This window comes from Homalodisca vitripennis, chromosome 2, assembly GCF_021130785.1.
Source record: "Homalodisca vitripennis isolate AUS2020 chromosome 2, UT_GWSS_2.1, whole genome shotgun sequence".
NCBI lineage: Eukaryota > Metazoa > Arthropoda > Insecta > Hemiptera > Cicadellidae > Homalodisca > Homalodisca vitripennis.
Genome location: NC_060208.1, coordinates 40,200,257 through 40,221,001, shown reverse-complemented (window position 1 = coordinate 40,221,001; position 20,745 = coordinate 40,200,257). Strand labels below are relative to the sequence as shown.

The 20,745-nt window shown below is 30.2% G+C and overlaps 1 protein-coding gene and 1 non-coding gene across 2 annotated transcripts in view; one reads left to right on the top strand and one right to left on the bottom strand.

Annotated features, from left to right (window-relative positions):
- The window catches only part of LOC124355599, a 49,013-nt gene extending 28,268 nt beyond the window's left edge, over positions 1-20,745 (bottom strand). The window contains exon 1 of the mRNA XM_046806762.1: positions 20,692-20,745. Within this exon, the coding sequence (XP_046662718.1) occupies positions 20,692-20,745 (54 nt within the window). The remainder of the gene's footprint in view (positions 1-20,691) is intronic.
- Positions 16,124-16,195, top strand: Trnap-agg. The gene has a single exon. It is a non-coding gene; the product is annotated as a tRNA-Pro (tRNA).

The following is a 20,745-nucleotide window of genomic DNA, read 5'->3' as shown; positions in this document are numbered from 1 at the left end:
TCCGATTTATTTATCTAAATATTTATTTATATTAGTTAACTCACTTTAAAAATACTTTATCATTTGTATATTTGTTCTTATAAAATTTCATAAATAGTTAAAACTCATTCCTTTGTATCTTTACTTATTGTTACACGTATTATTTAAATATTTTCATTAAAGTGAAAGAATATGAATTTTAGATTAGTGGATTTAAGCTAGTTTATTAAACCTTTATGTTTAACGTTTTATGAGTATATTTTCTATTACAGCATAACTTCAGAAACTCCTTAACCTAAATTGTGAAAGACCTACACAATACTAGTTAGCACAATTCACACGTCTACAAAGAAGAGAAAGCTTTGAATTTTCAACAGAAATACAATTTCTTAAAGGTTCCATAGCATGATATTAAAATTTTGTTTACCTAATACGTTGTTATATACCCTCACTCTATATCCTTGTAAATGGAAGGGATAGTTTAAAGATAATTAATAAAATATTTTAGTACATATCTTGGTATTTTAACACTTTGGAAATTCATAGATTATTTTTTACAATATACAGCTCTCAGCAGAAATGATGTAAAGTTAATAATCGTAGTTAGCACATTATTCATGCGCTTCTTACTAATCTCTATAACACTTTACCGGAAGATATGGAATGTACTTCTTCAAGAGGGAGCTCTTTTTGTGTTTTTGTAAAAGATTTCTCCCCCAAGACCAGCAATAGAATATTAAAATAGATTGAATCTATACATTGCCTTCTAGCGTTCACAACATCTGCAACCTCGTATTGTCTCAAAACCGACTCATTTCAAAATCGTAGTCTCCTTGAAATATGTTATACGGAAATGGGCAAACATGTATTCTGAGATGATACTGAGTAAGCGAGGTTACTCGAAAAAAGCTTGTTCATCTTCAAACTATGCAGACTCAAGGGAAAAAATTAACAAAGATAAACGTATTGTGCAAAGATCTTGTAAACTGTGTGTATTTCTTGTAAACATAGCTTTTTATCTCCTCGAGCAATTTTTTTTACCACACGTTTCGATATCTTATAAATTCTTTGACACTTTCGACCATCTTGCTGTTGTGGGTATTACATCATGAGATGCATGGGGATACTCATGAGATTGTGCTCCCTCAATATGTGGCAGTAAAACAGAAAAAACTACTCAGCAGGCTTTGTGCTGTAGAAAATAAGGGTATGAATATGTCCTAAATAACATTAGCTATGTAAACTTGAAACCACAAAGCTTATTTAATAATTAATATTGTTTGCATGCCGTATATTGAATAATAAATACAAGAAATGTACGGAATAATAACACATCTAAAACAATTTTTTTCAGTTTTCTATTAATTACTATGAGGTTTGAACAAGGAACAAGCTATTTCAAAACCAAATTAATGTTTACTGTACATTGTGTATATAATAATAATTTTGGGTATACAATTAACCAATCTGTTTAATGTTTTACCGATTTTACCGGATGATTTTTATCGACATTTCTACAAGTGCTCACGATTTGAACAAAATTATGCATGGAGTGCATTAGGCTATTCTATACGTGATTCCGGATGATCATCGATATAATTTCTCATATTGCTCTCACCTAACTCTGCTTGATTGCTGATGTGAATACATAATTCTACTCTATCCATAAGTGCAATAATAGTTTTTGCTTTAAGCATAATTTCAATTTAAAATATAATTTAAATGAAGGAGTTAAATGCTGACGAATAATTCTAATAATAAATACTAGTCAACATTTTTATTGATTGCTAGAGAATTCGAATGGAAAAGGCTACAACCACTTGTTTATAATAGGTTATAAGATACTTAATGATGTTTTATATACAGAATCCTATCATGAAAACTTATTCTATACAGGAAGAATATCTTTTACAAATATAACTAAAACTTAAAAAGATTTCACTGAGCTAGGCATACTGTATTATTGGTAGGTGGTACTGTTTTTAGGGAATATATAAACAATTTTTAGATTCCCTAAACTTCCAAAGTTGGAGCTACAGAACCTTGACTTTTTGTTGAGTTCCATCCCTGTGATTAATGAAAAAACGCTTGAGGTATCGCAACTATGTAATAGAATACCTTATTTTAGATGAGTAAACCTCATCATTTCCTAACGTCTTAAGAAATTTATAAGCACACAACACTGTAAAATAAACGTAAAATACTCGTTTATAAAATAATTAACAGCTAATAATCGTTTATACTTACCCAGTGTAAAAACACATATACACTGTGTTTGTGTCAAAAGTGTTGAAGTCAACTGGCTTTTTAGATACAGCTTTTTTATACAGTTATCATAGCTTTGTCCATTTGTACTTCATGTTTCCACATTAAATAACTATCAATTACTTACTTTTTTTATTTAAAATTACGTGGTTAAATCGCACAGAATGGCTTATCACAGTCCTCTTTGTCTTGATAAGATTCTGGTGATATAAGACTGAAACGAATACATGATGGCAGGAAATAAAAGTTGAAAACTGTGCGCCCTTAGGGTAAATAATTAGTTAAAAAAATTATTAATCTAGATTTTTATTTAGTAATTTACTCAATTTTTCAATAAACATTAGTAAAAAGTAACAACCAACAATTACTCTGAAACTAAATAAAATTATTAAAGGTTAAATACGAGTATATGATGCTTCCAATTATACCAGTTAATATGTTCCAGTAATTGTAACCGAACCATATTATCCTAAATTGTGTTTTATTTATGTGTAATTTGACTCCTATTGTAAATATTACAAAACGCTACTCTATGAAATAATAAAGCATAACCTATCTAAAGGGTGAATGCCACTTTTCAAGAGACTGTACTTGAGTCTAGTTTAAGGTAAACACAGAAGACTATGTGAGTAGAAATTCTAAACTTTTAGATTAAAAGGACATTAATTTACTCAAAAAACAACTATTTATGAGATGGTCAAACACAGCATAACCTATCTAAATAGTATATGCCACTTTTGAAGGGACTGTACTTAAGCCTAGTTTAAGGTAAACACAGAAGACTATGTGAGTAGAAATTCTAAACTTTTAGATTAAAAGGACATTAATTTACTCAAAAAAAAAAAACTATTTATGAGATGGTCAAACACAGCATAACCTATCTAAATGGTATATGCCACTTTTCAAGGGACTGTACTTGAGCCTAGTTTAAGGTAAACATAGAAGACTATGTGAATTTAAATTATAAACTTTAAGATTAAAAGATAGTATTAATTCAGTAAAACTCATTTTACTTTATTTTATAGAAATGAGGATTAATTTTATTTTTTTCCTTTATTTCTTAAAAGTTCACTCTAAACAATCAGTCGAATGTGTTGCAAAGTAAGAGCTCTAATTATTAATTAACCCTTTTAAAACTGTTAAAATTTCTCATCCACATGACGATAAAAAATGTTACAGCAAGATATCTTTAGACAAATATTAAACTTTTCCAAGCATTTAAGTGAGCGAGGTTTTACCATCCCTTAAAGTTAATACTCAGCTGTTTCAAGATTACATAGCACGGCTCCCTTACATCATATGTCACAAGGGGTCTTAGTTTCCTTAGCCATGGCTCGACTTTTCGAGAGAAGGCTGTTTACTATTCCATTCTATTGAACATGTTTAGGAATGTAAAGACAACTGAAAAATGTGGGTTTGGGTTTTTCCCCCCCGTAATTGTAGTTTGAGTTTGTCATTAATAAACAGCCAATTTTCAACTTTTTAAACTTCGAGATTTGGACACCATAGTTTTGGTACCTTCTATGCACATAAAAAAAAATTGATTCCATGCATGTACCTCATGGTTTTTAATATTGTTTCTTTGCAATAACTGTCATACTTTGACGGTTTTCTTTTACGGTCTCTTTTATAATCTTGGATCATGGCATCATGCAGGATATTTTCTTGCTAACTTACAATAAAGTGAGGTTGTTTCAGCACCAGTATTCTTCGTTATTACTTTGTGAACTACAGTAAACCTTTCCCTTTATTGTTTACATTACGAAGAAGTTATAAGAGTGAAAAGCTAGGATCCAATTGTTGGAAATTAATAAGTTACGTGCTCAGGGGTCATACAAATCTTTCATCCTTTGGGAAGGCTTGAAAGATTTCTGACAAGCATTTCTTTACGTTTAATAAATTCTGAAGTCAGTTGTTTTAATATGGTAATTCCATACCATTATATTTTACCAGACCAAGATACGAGTTATATGTTTCTTGTAAAACGATGTATAAGGCATCGTTAACTATTTAGCTTGCTATTAACTTATTAACTAAAACATAGCAATCTTATTTGAAGAGGAAAATCATTACTCTCATTATATTTTTTACCAACATTTATTTAATGAAACTTATTTACATAACACTGTTTTAATAATAGCATGGTATCACTGCTTTGTATACACATTTGGGGGGGGGGGGGTGGGGGGGGGGGGGGGTGGGGGGGGGGGGGGGTGGGGGGGGGGGGGGGTGGGGGGGGGGGGGGGTGGGGGGGGGGGGGGGTGGGGGGACGCTTAAAGATCAGTTTAGAACGAGAGACGACCCTTAAACTAGCATTTAAACTTTGTTTGAAGAAATCTGCATATTGTATAACTTGCATACTGTTACCTTATGCAAACATGCCAATAAAAGATATTATAATCGTGGGGTTCTTAAAAAGTGTTTATTAGGTTTATTGACTTTAAATTAGCTAGCAAAATAATATAAGTAACCAAGTACAAAAATTTGATTTGTAAAGATCGTTTAGAATCGCTATAAAGAAAGACAATTTTTGGGTAATTGTTTACCTTGACTTTTCTAAGGAATGGGGGTTCTATCAATTATTAAATATCATATGTTTAATGAATTCAATAATTTTTTGTAATATCCTAATGTTGCGATTATTTGAGTTGAGTCCAAGCTAGAATGACGATTGCAATACATATTGTTAACACAAAGATAATTTAATGGATAATTTGTTTCAGCAGAACTTTTTTTTATCAAGATGCACGAAAATTTTACGCAGCGTTGTTCTAGTATGGATTTCATAAAGAATGCTAATAAGTTTTATCTTTATGTTTTCCTCGCGAAATCAGTTGCCAGCAAACAACAAGGATAAACAAATTACTTGTGTTCCTGTTATTTCTGTCATTCCACGTGGCTTTTTATATTGAACAAAATCAGACTAGTGTATATTCCAACAATCACAACCTCCGAGTACTTGTCCTGACACTATGGAAAATCGTTTTCACAATTATTATCATTAACAATTGTCAGCCATTATACTAAATGATATCGTATACTTTCTCTATAATAACAGGCTATGTTATACATAACTAAAACCAAATCATGACTATATGTATTTTTAAATATTCTACCATAAAATAAGTAATAGTCACCGTTACTTCTAGCACTGGGTATTTTATTGGTTAAACAACACGTGTAAAAAAACCATTTATTCTGGAATAGTTTCAAACCTTCAAAATAACAATTATTGCACTTTTTAACAATTCAAATTTAAAAATTTATCTGAGTTACCAGGTGCCCTCATGGTTGCTTATTTTACTGAGAAAGAATGTGTCCAGTTCCAACCAAGTAATGCCTTTTTTATTCTTAGTAATTATGTTTATGTGTAAATAAAGAATAAAATAAACGTGTACCCTATTAATTCGTGTAGCAAGTAGTATTAGTAATACATATTTTAATTTTTAAAAGAGGCTGACTTTAGGGCTCGCGGCCCTAAATAATAAATTATAGAGAACTGAGTCTCAACATCAAGTCTCATTACTAACAAAGCAATGTAGTTAGGTAATTTTTTTTGTTTTTTCTTAGTCAGTCTTATATACATCATAATATATACCAACTCAACAGACCTTGTCCATAAAAAGACATTATTTATTATAACTATGTTCACAACTAAATATAACGAAAACAGGACAATTTATCCTTTGTATAACGCTGGCGAGGAATAAATTAAAAGCATACTACAGCCCACTGTGCTTACCTCCTGGTTAATATTCGATTATAAAACTAGGCTAATAGTGATTTTACTGAATATCGCTATCTGTGGCTTAATGTGCATGTGCTCTATAATAATACAAAACCCGACACAGTAGTGACTTTTAGAAGGATAGAAGGTGGGCGCGAAAATTGCCAGCCTGTTCCGGATCCAAGGAAAGAAGTATTTTTAGCCAATATGAAGTCGTTGAACGCAAATCGTATCACATTTGTTATAATGCCAACAACACCTACAGTAGAGCCTTGTTATATTCCAAATATAACTGTTATTTTGTGTTGTTATTCCATTTTAACTTTGAAAATATTATCCTTTATTATCGTTTGTACGTTGTAAAAACAGAACACTAAATTGCGACAGTTAAAATCAATCATCTTACTCTCGTTTAGAAATCCTCTAAAACAGAGGTAAACATGGCAACAGCTTAAAACTGAAAATTAGGTTAAAATTACCTAACTTTTAGTTAAGTACCATAGAATAATATCCTAACACATAACGACAGCAAATGTTCAAAATCGTATTATTGTTTTAAATCATCTATTTCAATACCAAATTAATAGCAAGAGGTTGCAGATTTAAAACAGTTATTTTTTTAGAGTTTCTGGTATAATCATGATCATTTAACAATAATACTCAGTATTTTTATCGAATTAAATGCGTATAGTAACAACACACAAACCAAATATTAAAAGGTAAATGTTACTTATATTTTAATAAAGAGTAGTTATTCTACCGGTATTCGAACTTGGATCACTTTTCTGTTGAGTGAGTACGTATAAGAAATGTATATGTATGTATGTGTGTGTTTGTATATTTCCGAAATTTCGTTTTAAGGTCAAATTTCAACAATTAACTATCTAAAAACTAAAAACTCAAACAACATTATTAGTTATACTTCTATATAGTTTATTTTTCTAATATCTCATATAATATGTCCCTTAGTAAGGTAATGTATTCATCTAATACTATCCAGAGAATGGTAAGATTTTCGATTTTAAATAAAAAATAAGAACGCGTTGCGACACCAGTGTGAACTTGGCTGTTTGTTATTCAAATGGAACTGATTGCATCTCTTTCCTGTCTTCTTATCTCTTACGCTTTTTCCTGATTTCTCGTAGCTGTTGACAAGTCGTAAAAGTTGTATGTTTTACCCAATAAATGTAACTTCCATTATTGTGATAACTACATATAAAATTGCTGTAATTTACATAGTGCTTATTTGAGAAAAATGTTATCAAATTATTACCAAAGTTATACATGAATAATAAATGTAGAGATGAAGCAGATAGGCCATATGAACTTTTTCAACAATTAAATATGTACTGAACTGTAAAATAAAAATAAATTTTACTAGCATGTAATATTTTGGATGTATTTTTAGGAGTAAAAGGAATCCTTTTGAAATAATACAACTGAGAACAACCAGAATTTAACTTAAATTTCTATTTTAAAATGCCATGTTACTTATTTTGGTGATTTCTTAATGTATGGTTCCTAATTGGTCGGATTCAACATTTACTTACATACGTTACACAATTTTAATACAATCAAGTTAAAAAAAAAAACACTTGAATCGAATTTCAGCCCTGCAAGTTTTGGAAAGCCCTGGTTCAATAACTATCAAAAATAAATGAATTATTAGAAATTCCAACGATTTTTCTATTAAATGCAGTTAAAAGATATTCTCATGCGTTTTAAACGTAGAATTTACCAAATGTCGAAGATTTCAATTTCGATGCTTAGAATATTGGTATTCAATATATCACTAAGTAGATTTTTGGTCAAAGTGAGCCAAAATAAATAATAATCGTTTGAAATAATGGACGAAAATTGTAAAATGTTTTCACATGGTAAAGCCAACAGAATAGGCTCCATTCTTGTAACGTTTTTAGTTTTTTTAATAAATAAATGACTAAATGTTAGCGAATGGAGTTTACATTTTTATAGAATCAAAATAAGTTTTTAACATAACTCAAACATATATAGTAAGCAAATACTTGTATTATTACTAGACAACAATTGTGATGATTATTTGAAATATACAGATTACTGCACTAGTTCTTTTTAAATAGTATAATCTTATGAACATAAATTAGCTGTTATTAAGACAATAAATTGAAATATTAGTATCTTTTGAATGGTGATATTTCAGAAACATTATTCAAATAATCACGCAATCATCAGATAGTGAAGAGGACGTATATTATCAGTCAAGACATTGGAATATCTTCAGAGGCTATCACTTATTTTAAGAGTATTCAGATGTCTTTTAAAAGGGATATGGCCACGATGTCGCTTTATTCAATAAGAAATATTTGAGTAAGAAAGGAAGCGAGTAACTGCCAGTTTAACTTGGATTATATATTAATAATGCATTCCTTTTTTATTTATATAACGGACTATAATGGGCAAGATGGGTTCACGTTGCCTAAACAAAGATTATCGTAAGGCATTTTTGCTTAATTATTTTCTAAATTTATTTTGTTAACTTTATAGTGAGGCATACAAGAGGGACTATTGTTAAGTAACTTCAACGTGTAAGGTTGTTTTGTAAATAGTCATTAAAATTACATTGACAATGTAATAACAATATTATAGTATTTTATAAACAATAGATTGTTTATATTAATAATAATAGTTACCTGGGGCTTCGCACGCAATTTCGTATGTTTTGCACCTGTATGAGCACTTCTGGTTCGAGTGAGGTTATATTTCCAAGGCCAATGTTGAAATAAATTTACTTTTTATCATGATCTAGAAAATATGTTAAATGTGTATATTTATGATCATTGTATTAAATATTGCAATTGTATTAAATAATAATACATATTAAGTACAATCTTAGTATTTTTTTGTTTCATAGCTGATTTTGCCGTTTGCCTCTTTTCCGATTAAGAAATTGCATACACAGCACTGAGAAGGCTACCTTTTCCAAAGGACAAGTAATTTAGGTTATATAATAGTCTGCAAATGTATAAGTAAAGTACACTACATTGACTCTTACATATGTCCTGCTAGCAGTTACCCCACTACTATGCATGCAATTTAGTAGGCGTTGCAAGTCTTTGGCCATTTCTGTTTCGGATTCATTATATTTTGGACGCCGTTGAGTTTTCTTTTGTTCTTTATATATTGAAGAAATACGTCAAAAAGTTTTATATCTATGACCTTTGTAAATTGCTTCGTTCTTAGCATGTTGGGTACTATTCTTGATTTTCCCTTGTTTCCGATCAAGAAAATATATATTATACATATCAGAGAAGCCTACTTCTGACGTTACAAATAAAAATCTGGACCGTAGAAATGTCCATGAAAATTTTAAACTACAATCGGTTCAATATTTTACGCGTGAAAACAAATAAACAAAGGCAAAATCGCACTTATAATATTATTAGTGATTGCACAACGCCTATCTGATTAAAAATATGTCATATATCTAAATATATGTGAAGCAATTATGTAATACTTTTTGCTGAGTTTACATAAAAATTAAAATTAATTTACATTTCAAATAACTTACACTTTAGATTGTTTTAAAGAGTAAACCGTTTAATTTTACTTTATGTGATTCCTAGAATTAAACATTGAAATAAAACAATAAAATGTAACCTAGGAGCTCGTTCACTATTATTTCATAATAAATGTGTATATAATAGAAATAATAACAACGGTTTTGTGTGATCGTACAAAAAGACTTCTCTTTTAATGTATTAGGCAGGAAAATCGTAATCCGAAAGAATAAACAGAGCTAAAAAAAAATAGTATTATTATACACTTTCTATATGAAATCAATGTTGCATTTATCAAAATCTTAATATTGTATACGACATTAAATTGCTTTATTTTAAAGCATGGAATATTTGTAGCACGGAACAATTGTCCATTATTTACTATAATAATACACTTTTCATCAAAGGATAACTTTTATGTATAAAATAATCACCTCTAAAGGAGTTTTACAGTTCAGGCTGCTTTCATGGAATGACGTGAACGTTATGTGAGGGAACAATGCTTATAACGCAAGTCTGTAGCAAAGTAAATTGCTTCTTAACGCTCTCCGCCGATGTCAACCATATTACTTTGATAAAGTGGTGGCTTGTACTTCATACTACATAGTTAATAGTTAATTAGTAATGTTCTCTCCTGTACGAAAAGTTATTTAATTTAAATTGCATGTATTACAAACATTACAATCCAAAAAAAAAAACTAAATATTTATGCTCGTAACCCTGTTTGTATTCAATTTAGTCAAAGGAAGTTCATTCACTTAAAATTATTGCAATGGTACCTGAAAACAAAAAAAAATCGTGTAATGCAATAGTACTGTTTTAATCAGAATTATGTGGTACTTAATTATATAATGTTTAGTAATCAGAGGAAAACTAGATTAACTAAAACCTCCCTTTTTAAACTTAATTTTATGATAAATTTCTATCCAATAATATACTAACTAAATTTAATATGTATTAATTATCCCACAAACACAAGTAAGGCTCGACGTCACCCATTTTAAATAATATAATGTACATTGAATATAAAATAACCCAAATTTGTATTCAAATCTCCCCATAGTAATTATATCAATATTATAAGTGTGTGATTTTAATATATTAGAGTTAAGATTTTGGCAAAGCTTGGGGGGGTGGGGGGGGGGGGGGGTGGGGGGGGGGGGGGGTGGGGGGGGGGGGGGGTGGGGGGGGGGGGGGGTGGGGGGGGGGGGGGGTGGGGGGGGGGGGTTTATGTAGTAAATATTTAAAAATACATATAGTCATGATTTGGTTTTGGTTATGTATAACATAGCCTGTTATTATAGAGAAAGTATACGATATCATTGTATATGGCTGACAATTGTAATGATATAATTGAAACGTCCAATGCGGACAGTACTCGGGGTTGTGATTGTGGAATATACACTATCTGATTTTGTCAATATAAAAGCCACGTGGATGACAGAAATAACAGGAACACAAGTAATTTGTTTCCTTTGTTTGCTGCAATGTTTCCAGGAAACATAAAGATAACTATTGCATTCTTTATGAAATCCATACTAGAACACCGCGTAAATTGTGCTTAATTCTGCTGAAACAAATTATCCATTAAATTATTTGTGTTAACAATATGATAATCGTCATTTTTGCTCAACTCAAATAATCGCAACATTAGGTATTACAAAAAATTTGAATTCATTAACATATATATTAATAATGGATAGAACCCCCATTCCTTAGAAAGTCAAGGTAACAATACCCAAAAATTTCTTCTTTAGCGATTCTAAACATCTTTACATAAATTTTTACTGGTTACTTATATTATTTTGCTACTAATTTAAAGTCAAAACTAATAACACTTTTTAAGAACCACGATTATAATATTTTTATTGCATGTTTGCATGTACAGTTTCAAAGTTTTGGCATTTTCCTTAGTATAAGATATGCTAGATAATATGATATCTTCACTTTAAAAACGTTTGCTACTTGACATGTCCTTATAAATAATTTTGTAATTATTTTGTTGCTTCTGATTATTTACCTTTAATTTAAAAGCTTACAATATGCCATCTTAAACAAAGTTTAAAGCAGTTTAAGTGTGTCTCTCGTTCTAAACTGATCTTTAAGCGTAACAGTATAATTTTGCACTGTTGTAAACCATAGTGTAAAAACGATAAAGCTAATATAATTTACATTCTTCAATAAATTAGTTTAAATTGAATATACATGGTTTCTTTCCTGAAAATACATTAATTATATGGATCTTTTAACTGGTTCTTTGTAGTTGTGTTTTACATATATATATATACATATATATATATATATATATATATATATATATAAAGTTAATATGTGTTTTTTCTTTGAATTGTTCTGGATTTCTTAAATCTAGGGGAATATGGTTAAGGGTTTTCTTCTATTGTAGGTGAAATATGTGGATTACATGCTGTGGAATATGTTTCCTGATCTATCCTTCACCCCTACCTAAAGTCAAAAGTTCCTGTGCAAAAAAAAAGGTACATTTCTAGCAATTTTTTATATCTTTGACAGTTTGAATTTAATTAAAGTATTTGAAAGAAAGCAAGCTCGGCCAAAAATCATGATAAGGGGCTCTAAAATATTTATACAGTTACAGCAGTATCACCCTAAATTATTAGGACATTTATGTCATAGTTGTTTCTTTTTCCTAAAAATATGTCATGGTCCATTGTAAACTGACAGCCCGTTATTTTCTATCTCCTTGTGGTAAAAAGTTAAGAATGTTATATTTTACAAGGTAATATTAGGGCTAAGAACACACTTAACCAAGATCCAACGGCTTAAAGGTGACTTCCGAACTACCAACAATAGCCGGACAGGCGGGCCGCTTGCAAGGGCAGGGTCACTCAGTGTCGCCAAGCATCAACCACACTCGACAGTGTATATTCCTCCAGATTCCTCCATATTTTATTGTCAGTATATTTTAAGAAACAGTCTTACTTATTTTTAGAGAATTAATAAAAACTTTCGTGAGGTAAATTTCACAATGCCTTGCAACAAGTAAAAACAATAATTGTACTAGTTACTTTTATAAATTATTCAAACAGTATTGAATTACATTTCATTACAAGTTTTCATAAAATGTATGTTTTACATAGATATATTGTAATAAATTAGCAAGAAAACGCATTAAAATTAATTTACCCCTAATTTGGGGGAATCAAGTTGGGTTTTTCTGTATTTTTAACCTTATGAGTATCACATCCATCTTGTGTTATAATACTTAATATACTGTAGATAAACCAATCGAACAATATCGATATATAAAAAATTATCGTTGAAGATTGAACTTCAAGTGAAGAGTGAGATGACACTTGCAAGACTATTGATCTCGTGAATTCCCCTCTTGCAGCCGAATCGGGAAGTGAGGTAGGTTATCAGGACACGCAGCACATGTGTAGCTGAAGTCAATGACCTACCGTACTTCACCACGTGTATCAATGATAACTTATCAACAAAGAGTGCAGGTTGTTGATGTGGCGAATTAATATTACACAAGCATTACCTCAACGCTATTTTATATCACCATTTTATACGTCAGTCATGTTCTTAACATATTTACACTAAAACCTAATATTGCAATATTATAAATATTTTGGAAATGGTTATTTGTTTTTGCAACAAAAATATAATAGGATAATATTAGCTCAAAAATTTGTTGAAAACCCTGTAGCTTTATTGTTATAAGGTAACTATTGCTATTTATTTTGAGTAGTATGATACTACTTATAAATATTATAATATTCATAACTAAATTACTTGTTTATCTCAAAAACATAATTACTGGGAAAAGATACCCTTTTTGTTGTTTCATACATTCGCTTGCGTATAAACATACAAGTTTCATAATATTTAATTTATTTCACATTAAACATGAACATTATTTCTTTACAACATTTCAAACGAACATATATTTTTACTTAAAAATGTAATTGTTGGTAGATGTTTAAAGAACATATTTTAGAATAGTGACATTACTGTAGCAAGTGTGTATGTCTTCCTTATTATTACGATTTTCAAACAATATTTATTCACATACGTATGTTTGATTGGAAGGGTTGATCAAACGTGAATGTTGATTTTACCTCGGTTCCATTTCCTCTGAGTACAGTGTCAGACATATAACACGGTTACAGACTTAACTCATGGAATTTGAATTAATTTATTCCAAAGGATTTACAAAAATAAATTGTCAAGGATACAGCTATACAATTACTCTTTGGATTGTTTTGATAAGAGATACCTTGACTAACCATTACACTGTAATCTATATAAAGAGGTTTGCAATCTCATTGCCTCATCAGGTGCACAATTGGTAAAGATTGGATTCAAATAATTATTATTAAACATCCCACATTGTTAAAGCTATATAAACCATATAAAAGTTATATTATGAACATATCCAGCCAACGATATTACAGCACGATAATACGATATCAAGTTTTGCATGATTGGTTACGTTGGTGTTGCGTAAAACATTTCAAGAATATTACTCATTAATTCTTGGAATGTCTTTTGGACAGAAATACAGACTAACAATCATACAAAAAAGAAATATTTCCATCCAGACAAAAAATAAGTTTTATTAACCTTTTATTATGATAGGCCTCTATGATTCTCATCCAAATCCAATTGGGGAACACGAACTATAAAATAACTCATCCATCCTTCCCATTATAACATAAAACAGTTAGTTGAGCACACACCGTTACTATGAACGTAAAAAGCAAAAACACTATTTAAAAGTTTTCAAAAAGTGAACAAACTTTTAAAAATAGTTTTTTTTTTCAAATTTAACGTACCATTTTTAAATGTCAAAGCAAAACCATATATAATGTTATTTCAAAAATCAGCTTTACACGTTTTAAACAATTCTGTAATGGAAGTTATGAAATTGCAACCTGAACCTATTTAACAAATTTCGTAACAATAGAAAATAATGGTCATTAGTTGTAGTATTATAAATCAAATAGTATTTTTTTCAACCAAATTTTATATATGCTGATTAACGTACATTTTACTATAATTATATAGAATATTCAGTACTTTGAGCCTTGAATACACTTAAGGATTATTTACAAGATCCTGAATAGCAAAAGATCTTCCTTTAAAATATTACTACGTGCTTTATTTTACACATACAATTCATTCAATGACGGCGGATTTGAAAATATGCTGCTCGCAGGCTATCACAATAGTACCATTCCCCCACTCCCATCAGGAAATCGCATCTCCAGGCCTACCATTACGCTAAATTTAGTTACCACCTGATTTGTTTGGTTGTTCGCCGAAACGAAACTTGAGTGATTAATATTCAGGTTATCTAGTAAAATCTGCTAAACTTATTAGATATTATTCTTCGATCGATCAGACAATAAAACAAAATATCATATTTAAACTTTCAAAAACTAAACTCAAAACTACTCAAATGGTATATTATATTTTCCAAGTATGAATTTTTTATGCGATTGTTGATTTCAGCTCCATTTAACCTTCCACTTATCGCATGTTTGAAATATGACCTTGTCACGTTCTTGAATCTTTGAATCTGGTGTCCACTTCTGTCTAAAGATATCCAAAGAAGGTCAGCTATGAAGAAGCTCAGACGAAGTCATTTCCACATTAGAGATACCTAGACTACAAAATCAAGAGTAATCTGGATGACGAGATGTTCTCATTCTATGTTCTGGTGCACATATTTTTTGGATCTCTTCAGAACGACATGTGGAGGCCATTCTAGATGTGGTTTCTAGAAACCAAGTCTATGACGGTTCCAGATTTTAATCACATTAAGTGGAAGTTGATGTGGCTCAGAGTGGCACCTATTACACTTATATGTATGTAATTTTAATTTTCCTTTGGCTTAAAAATTTAGCTGTATATGTCAGACTATTAAGTTTTATATATATATATATATATATATATATATATATATTTCTTTATTTACAATACATCTTTCGATAGTATAATCACTATTATATCAAACTATAATAAAGCAAAATCACAGTAAAAATACAGTAATATCTTTCAATTGGCAAAGTAGAAATATATTACAACTTGCGAAATTAAAACACTTAAATCGAAGTTTCGTGCACCATAATGTGTTTGATTCCTATTATAGCTTTCATTGATGGCCATGAATATAAAACGATATATATCGTTACTGAGCATGATTAAGATTTTGTTAGTAACTGTCTATAATTACTTATTACTGCACACTTTATTTATCAGAAATTTTGTTCCACTAGGATCGCTGCTGGGTCCTCTTCTCTTCTTGAGTTATGTTTAACTATATTTAATAGAAAATCTTATGTTTTCTGACGATATTACTCTTGTTACCAGGCTTCGTGAGTTTGAAGCCATAAAACCAAATGACAACACAACATTTCTCAGAAATTCGCTTTAAATTAAATCCAGGTAAAACCAAAAGCGTTTGATATAGAATTGTCAAAAAAACACACAAAACATTCTTGGGCTCCTAGTGACACCGAGGTACTTGTAGCATAATGAGCGTAGTCATTCTTGGTTCTGCAGATATTTGTCAGGAGAGAAAGTTGCCCACTATACTTGTCTGTTATATAGTCTGTAATCCTAACGTGGCTCGGTGGTCTAGGGGTATGATTCTCGCTTAGGGTGCGAGAGGTCCCGGGTTCAAATCCCGGCCGAGCCCAATAGTTTTTTATTTTTAGGTATTAAATACTCAAATTATACATAATTAAAGATTAGTGATATATTTATGTTATCATAGCAAACTTGTTACATAAATATAGTTTTTAATTGCCTTATACTGTCTCAATTAACTTTATCAGAAAATTATTGACAGAATACAATAATGTTATTTGTTCTATCAAGCCTTTGATGGTTTTAAATAACAATATTCTGTACTGGATCATCTGGCTGCCGATTAATGTTTATATTTTGACTAGATATATTTCATATTGAAATAGTGTATTAAACAATTAGTTCAAAAATGTTTCACTTATATATATTACAAGATATACATATATACTTAACTTATGACTTACACGATAAAGTAACATAAATAATAGAGAAAAATACTCACCTTAGTTTAAAATGAATTGAGAAGAAAATCGATACATAATGTTTTCTGGTTTCTCAACTGGGGTAACAAGAACTATGAAATAAAAGTTTTAAAAATGATTTAACGGCACTAACCGGTCGCATTTAGAAAATTTTTACTTCGCCTTGCACCTATATAGAAACATTTCACCAATGTAAGCCAACGTTGACTAATACATGTTTTATCTATAGAAGCCTAGTGATAGGAGTTAATTTCTGAATGGTAATTTCCATATGGATTATAAGAAACCTAGAGCCAAGCGTTATAAATTGTGTTTTGGAATTCATACGTAACTTTTAGCCACATATTTCTTGAGAAGTTATGTTTTTATTACGTGGGATTTAAAAATTACATTGTAACACTAAAGGTGTATGCGATAGAGAAACAGCGGGTAAACACAATCGTACTATATTTTGTCCGATTCCGGGAAACCCTGATACTAATGAGTGTAATATACTCGCTAATAAGTCGTTCGTGAAACTAATCCATTAAATAAAGCGTTTCAATAGGGTTGTTGGGTTTTGTTTGAACGTTAAAACATAAATCTTACACTTAAAATTATATAAAGATCATTTAAACTATTTTATGTTATGTGCTATGTCTCATGGATTGATGTCATAGCCGACATTGAGCAATTATTCATTTAAAAATCTAAATTTTAGTGACCAAATCTATGTTTAAAGCTGTTTTGGAAACCTATGAGTAGAAAAATTTAAGCTTCAAATATCTTAGGAAAACATTAATTGTAGTTACAACAATAAAAACTCGTAAACGTAAAATTTAATATTAGTATATACTAATTCACATTCCATTTCGCATCTCGACATTCAACCCAGAAAAAAATCTTTTCTTCCTATTGTGCTGAAAGGGATATATTTAGGCAGTGTCTAGCCCAAGATAAACTGTACATACACTGCAGTATTCAGAGTCCAATGCTCTTGGATAAATAAAAAAATAAGTTTACAATGCGTCTAAGATATTAGTGTAGAAAAAAACAAGTCACTAATTAAGGGGGTTTCTGGAAGAAGATCCCACAGGCGTTCGTGCCTATTTTTAAAATCGTAAGAAAAATCTGCCATGTTGTTATGAATACACACAGCAATGTTTTTAAGATATCTTTACTCTGTAGGCTGAGAGTGATGTTGGTAAACCTTTGCACTCCGGATATTGCTACTCAGGTATCAATAAATTATCAATTAAAAATGATTATGGAGAATAAGCTAATTATGATACAAGATTAGCTTTTTCCTTGTTTTTTGTTAAAAGAATTGTTCTGAAAACAGAACGTACACTATTATTTTGTACGTTGTCAAGTACACCAACCCAGGTAGTATACTGTGTTCCGAGAACTATATCCTTATGAAGAATTTACCATTCAAGTATGTAACTTCCATGAACAGAGATTCATTTTCTAAATCTTCAATCAGATCCTCTAGTTCCTGTTTCAAAAGGAAAGGATTAAGAATTAAGGAGACTTCTTTAGCTCTGGCTCCAAGACGACAGTGATTGAATTTATTTTTACCCAAATGAAACATACTACTTACTGTTTAACCTAATTTAATTTTTACTTTAACTATGTATACCTGTATAACTTTTCAACTAATATTGTAGTTATTTGGAAAAATATCACACTACATTGAATGTTTTATTAATATTTTCATAATAAATAAAGTTAATTGTTGAATATTGTTGAATATGTTTTCCGTCATATTAATAATTACATTAAAAATGTTTGAAAAGATCTATTCTTCATAATAATACAATAATCTTCCGGTAAAATGTCTGTACGATAAATTTTTTCATTTAATATTCTTAAAGTACAAAAACAGCTTATAGGTCTCACTTACGTAAACCCACTCACTTGAACAATATCTGAAGTAGAAAGGTTTATTATATATCTAACTGGAAGTATCAGATGAATCCAGAGAAAAATAGCAACAGGACTGCTGAGCTAGCTTCGGGAAGCTTAAGAGATCAAGAGATTTGGAGAAGGCTCTTCCATATTCAGCAAGGATTTTTATCTCGGATATAGGCCATGTCATTAGCTACATTTCTGAACAGTGTAGAGGATATATTGAAATATAAAAATGACATTTTCAATATTAATAATAAAGAAAATATGACTTTCTCATTATATATATACATTTATATTTTTGAAGAAAATTGTATTAAGATCTTAGGACCATGTTATTAAACGGTAATAATATTTAATACGGTACTGCTAAAATCTACGAGATAAAATTAGTTCTTATTTTAAAATAATAAAAGATTGTATTATAAATAAGAAAAAAAGTAATAAACATACGCACAGGTTATGTTTTTACAAAGGTTAAATATATTATAATAAGGACCTACATAATAATTAATATGCAGTGGCATTCAGGTTGCCCGCACTGATAATGACTAATAAAAAGCATCCATCGAGTTTGTGTCTAGTCTACCAAAGAACGGAACAATATTCTACAGAATCTTATCACAATGATCATATAGCCTGTTATAAACTATTTTGCATAGATGTTTATCATAGGAAGATGTTAAGTCTAAGCCTGGCTAATCAGTTGCAAGTCCATTGTCACAGTAGCGATAAGACGGTTTTCTCGTATATTTACTGAGATAACACCGTACAATAGTTTATTACCAATATAGATTAATTTAAGAAAATACTTTTGGGCGAAACGGCCGTATAGAAAAACATTTTGATCAGGAGGAAATAATGAAATGCATTTATCTCTATAACAAATTTCTGATCAACCAGATCTGAGCAATCGTGGATCTGACACAATACATAGCTAAATTAGTTAATACATTAATCCTAGATACCCTATAGGTGGATTACATACTTCCTCTAAAGCAACACTGAAATAATTATTTAGTGCACTTAAGATTAACATCTTATATTACAACTATTCAGGAAACGTTGGTGAAGTATTATGTTTAACTCAATAGGAAAACTGTGTTTTTTAATATGTATAAATGACTCATCAAATTATTTTTCCCTTATTGCACAATTTAAAACCGATACTGTTAATGTTAAACATAAAAGATTATGTTACTGCGCTATAGCAACAGTAAAGAAAATATGATATAGACATAGTTTCTCTCAATGCAGTTAGTGCCCTTTGTTTGGCAAACCCGCTCCACCCCGTTCTGCCATCGTAAATATTTCCTTTGAATACGAAGACATCAAAGAAGCGGATGTTTTGTACATAACATGCTATAACACATTTTATTCTAGGTGGTTAAGTGTCATATAGCGTGTAAAGTGTTTTATCAATAAAATATATTATTTTAATCAGTTTCTACATTGGCTAGCGTTAGCGATGCCTATCTCTCAACTAGCTAGAAGGAATTTTATTTCTATCTATTTATTTGTCCGTCATTGCGATATATAACATACTACACATGGTGATTTGCATGAAGGTTAATTTATACCTGTCTCTCTGTCTGTTATAACGAATAAAAAATGGATATTTCGTATTAAGATGCATTTATATGTAAGCAAAAAAGAGATAAATTATTTTGCATAACGCTTTATGAATTTCGCTGAAAATAGCAGACGCTTTACATTGCTTTAAGGGTAATAACGATAGGTACCAGAACATCGTAGAATAAGTTTCTAAACTAAATGAATACGGTTATATTTAATATTAACCGTATTAACATGCGACATAGTAACGTATATAGCTTTTCAATATTTTTATAATATATAAAAACCTCACATTTATAGTATTAATTATTTTTAGAATTAGATTTAGAATCACAATTTGTAGTAATTGTAAAATCAATGTACGTTATATTATTTTAGTGGATGTCTTCTAATAATTGAAGGGCTAAGTGGAAGAAGGAGGTATGTAAACATTTTTTCAAGATTTGACTTTTCATCATGGATGAAGGTGTTATGTGTTATACTAACATACGGCACTGACACTAGCGCTCCTAGACGCCTTGCAAAGGAAATAAACACTTGATGAAGGAGGTATGTTACACACTGAACTCTGAAGTATAATGGAAGAAGAATTTATGTTACAAAATTAATCCAAGCCTTGGAGGAAGAAAGAGGTATGAAACAATTTTTGTTCACATACCTCCTTATTCCAGTGTAGTACCTCTATGTCTTGGAACATAGCTCCTTCATCCAT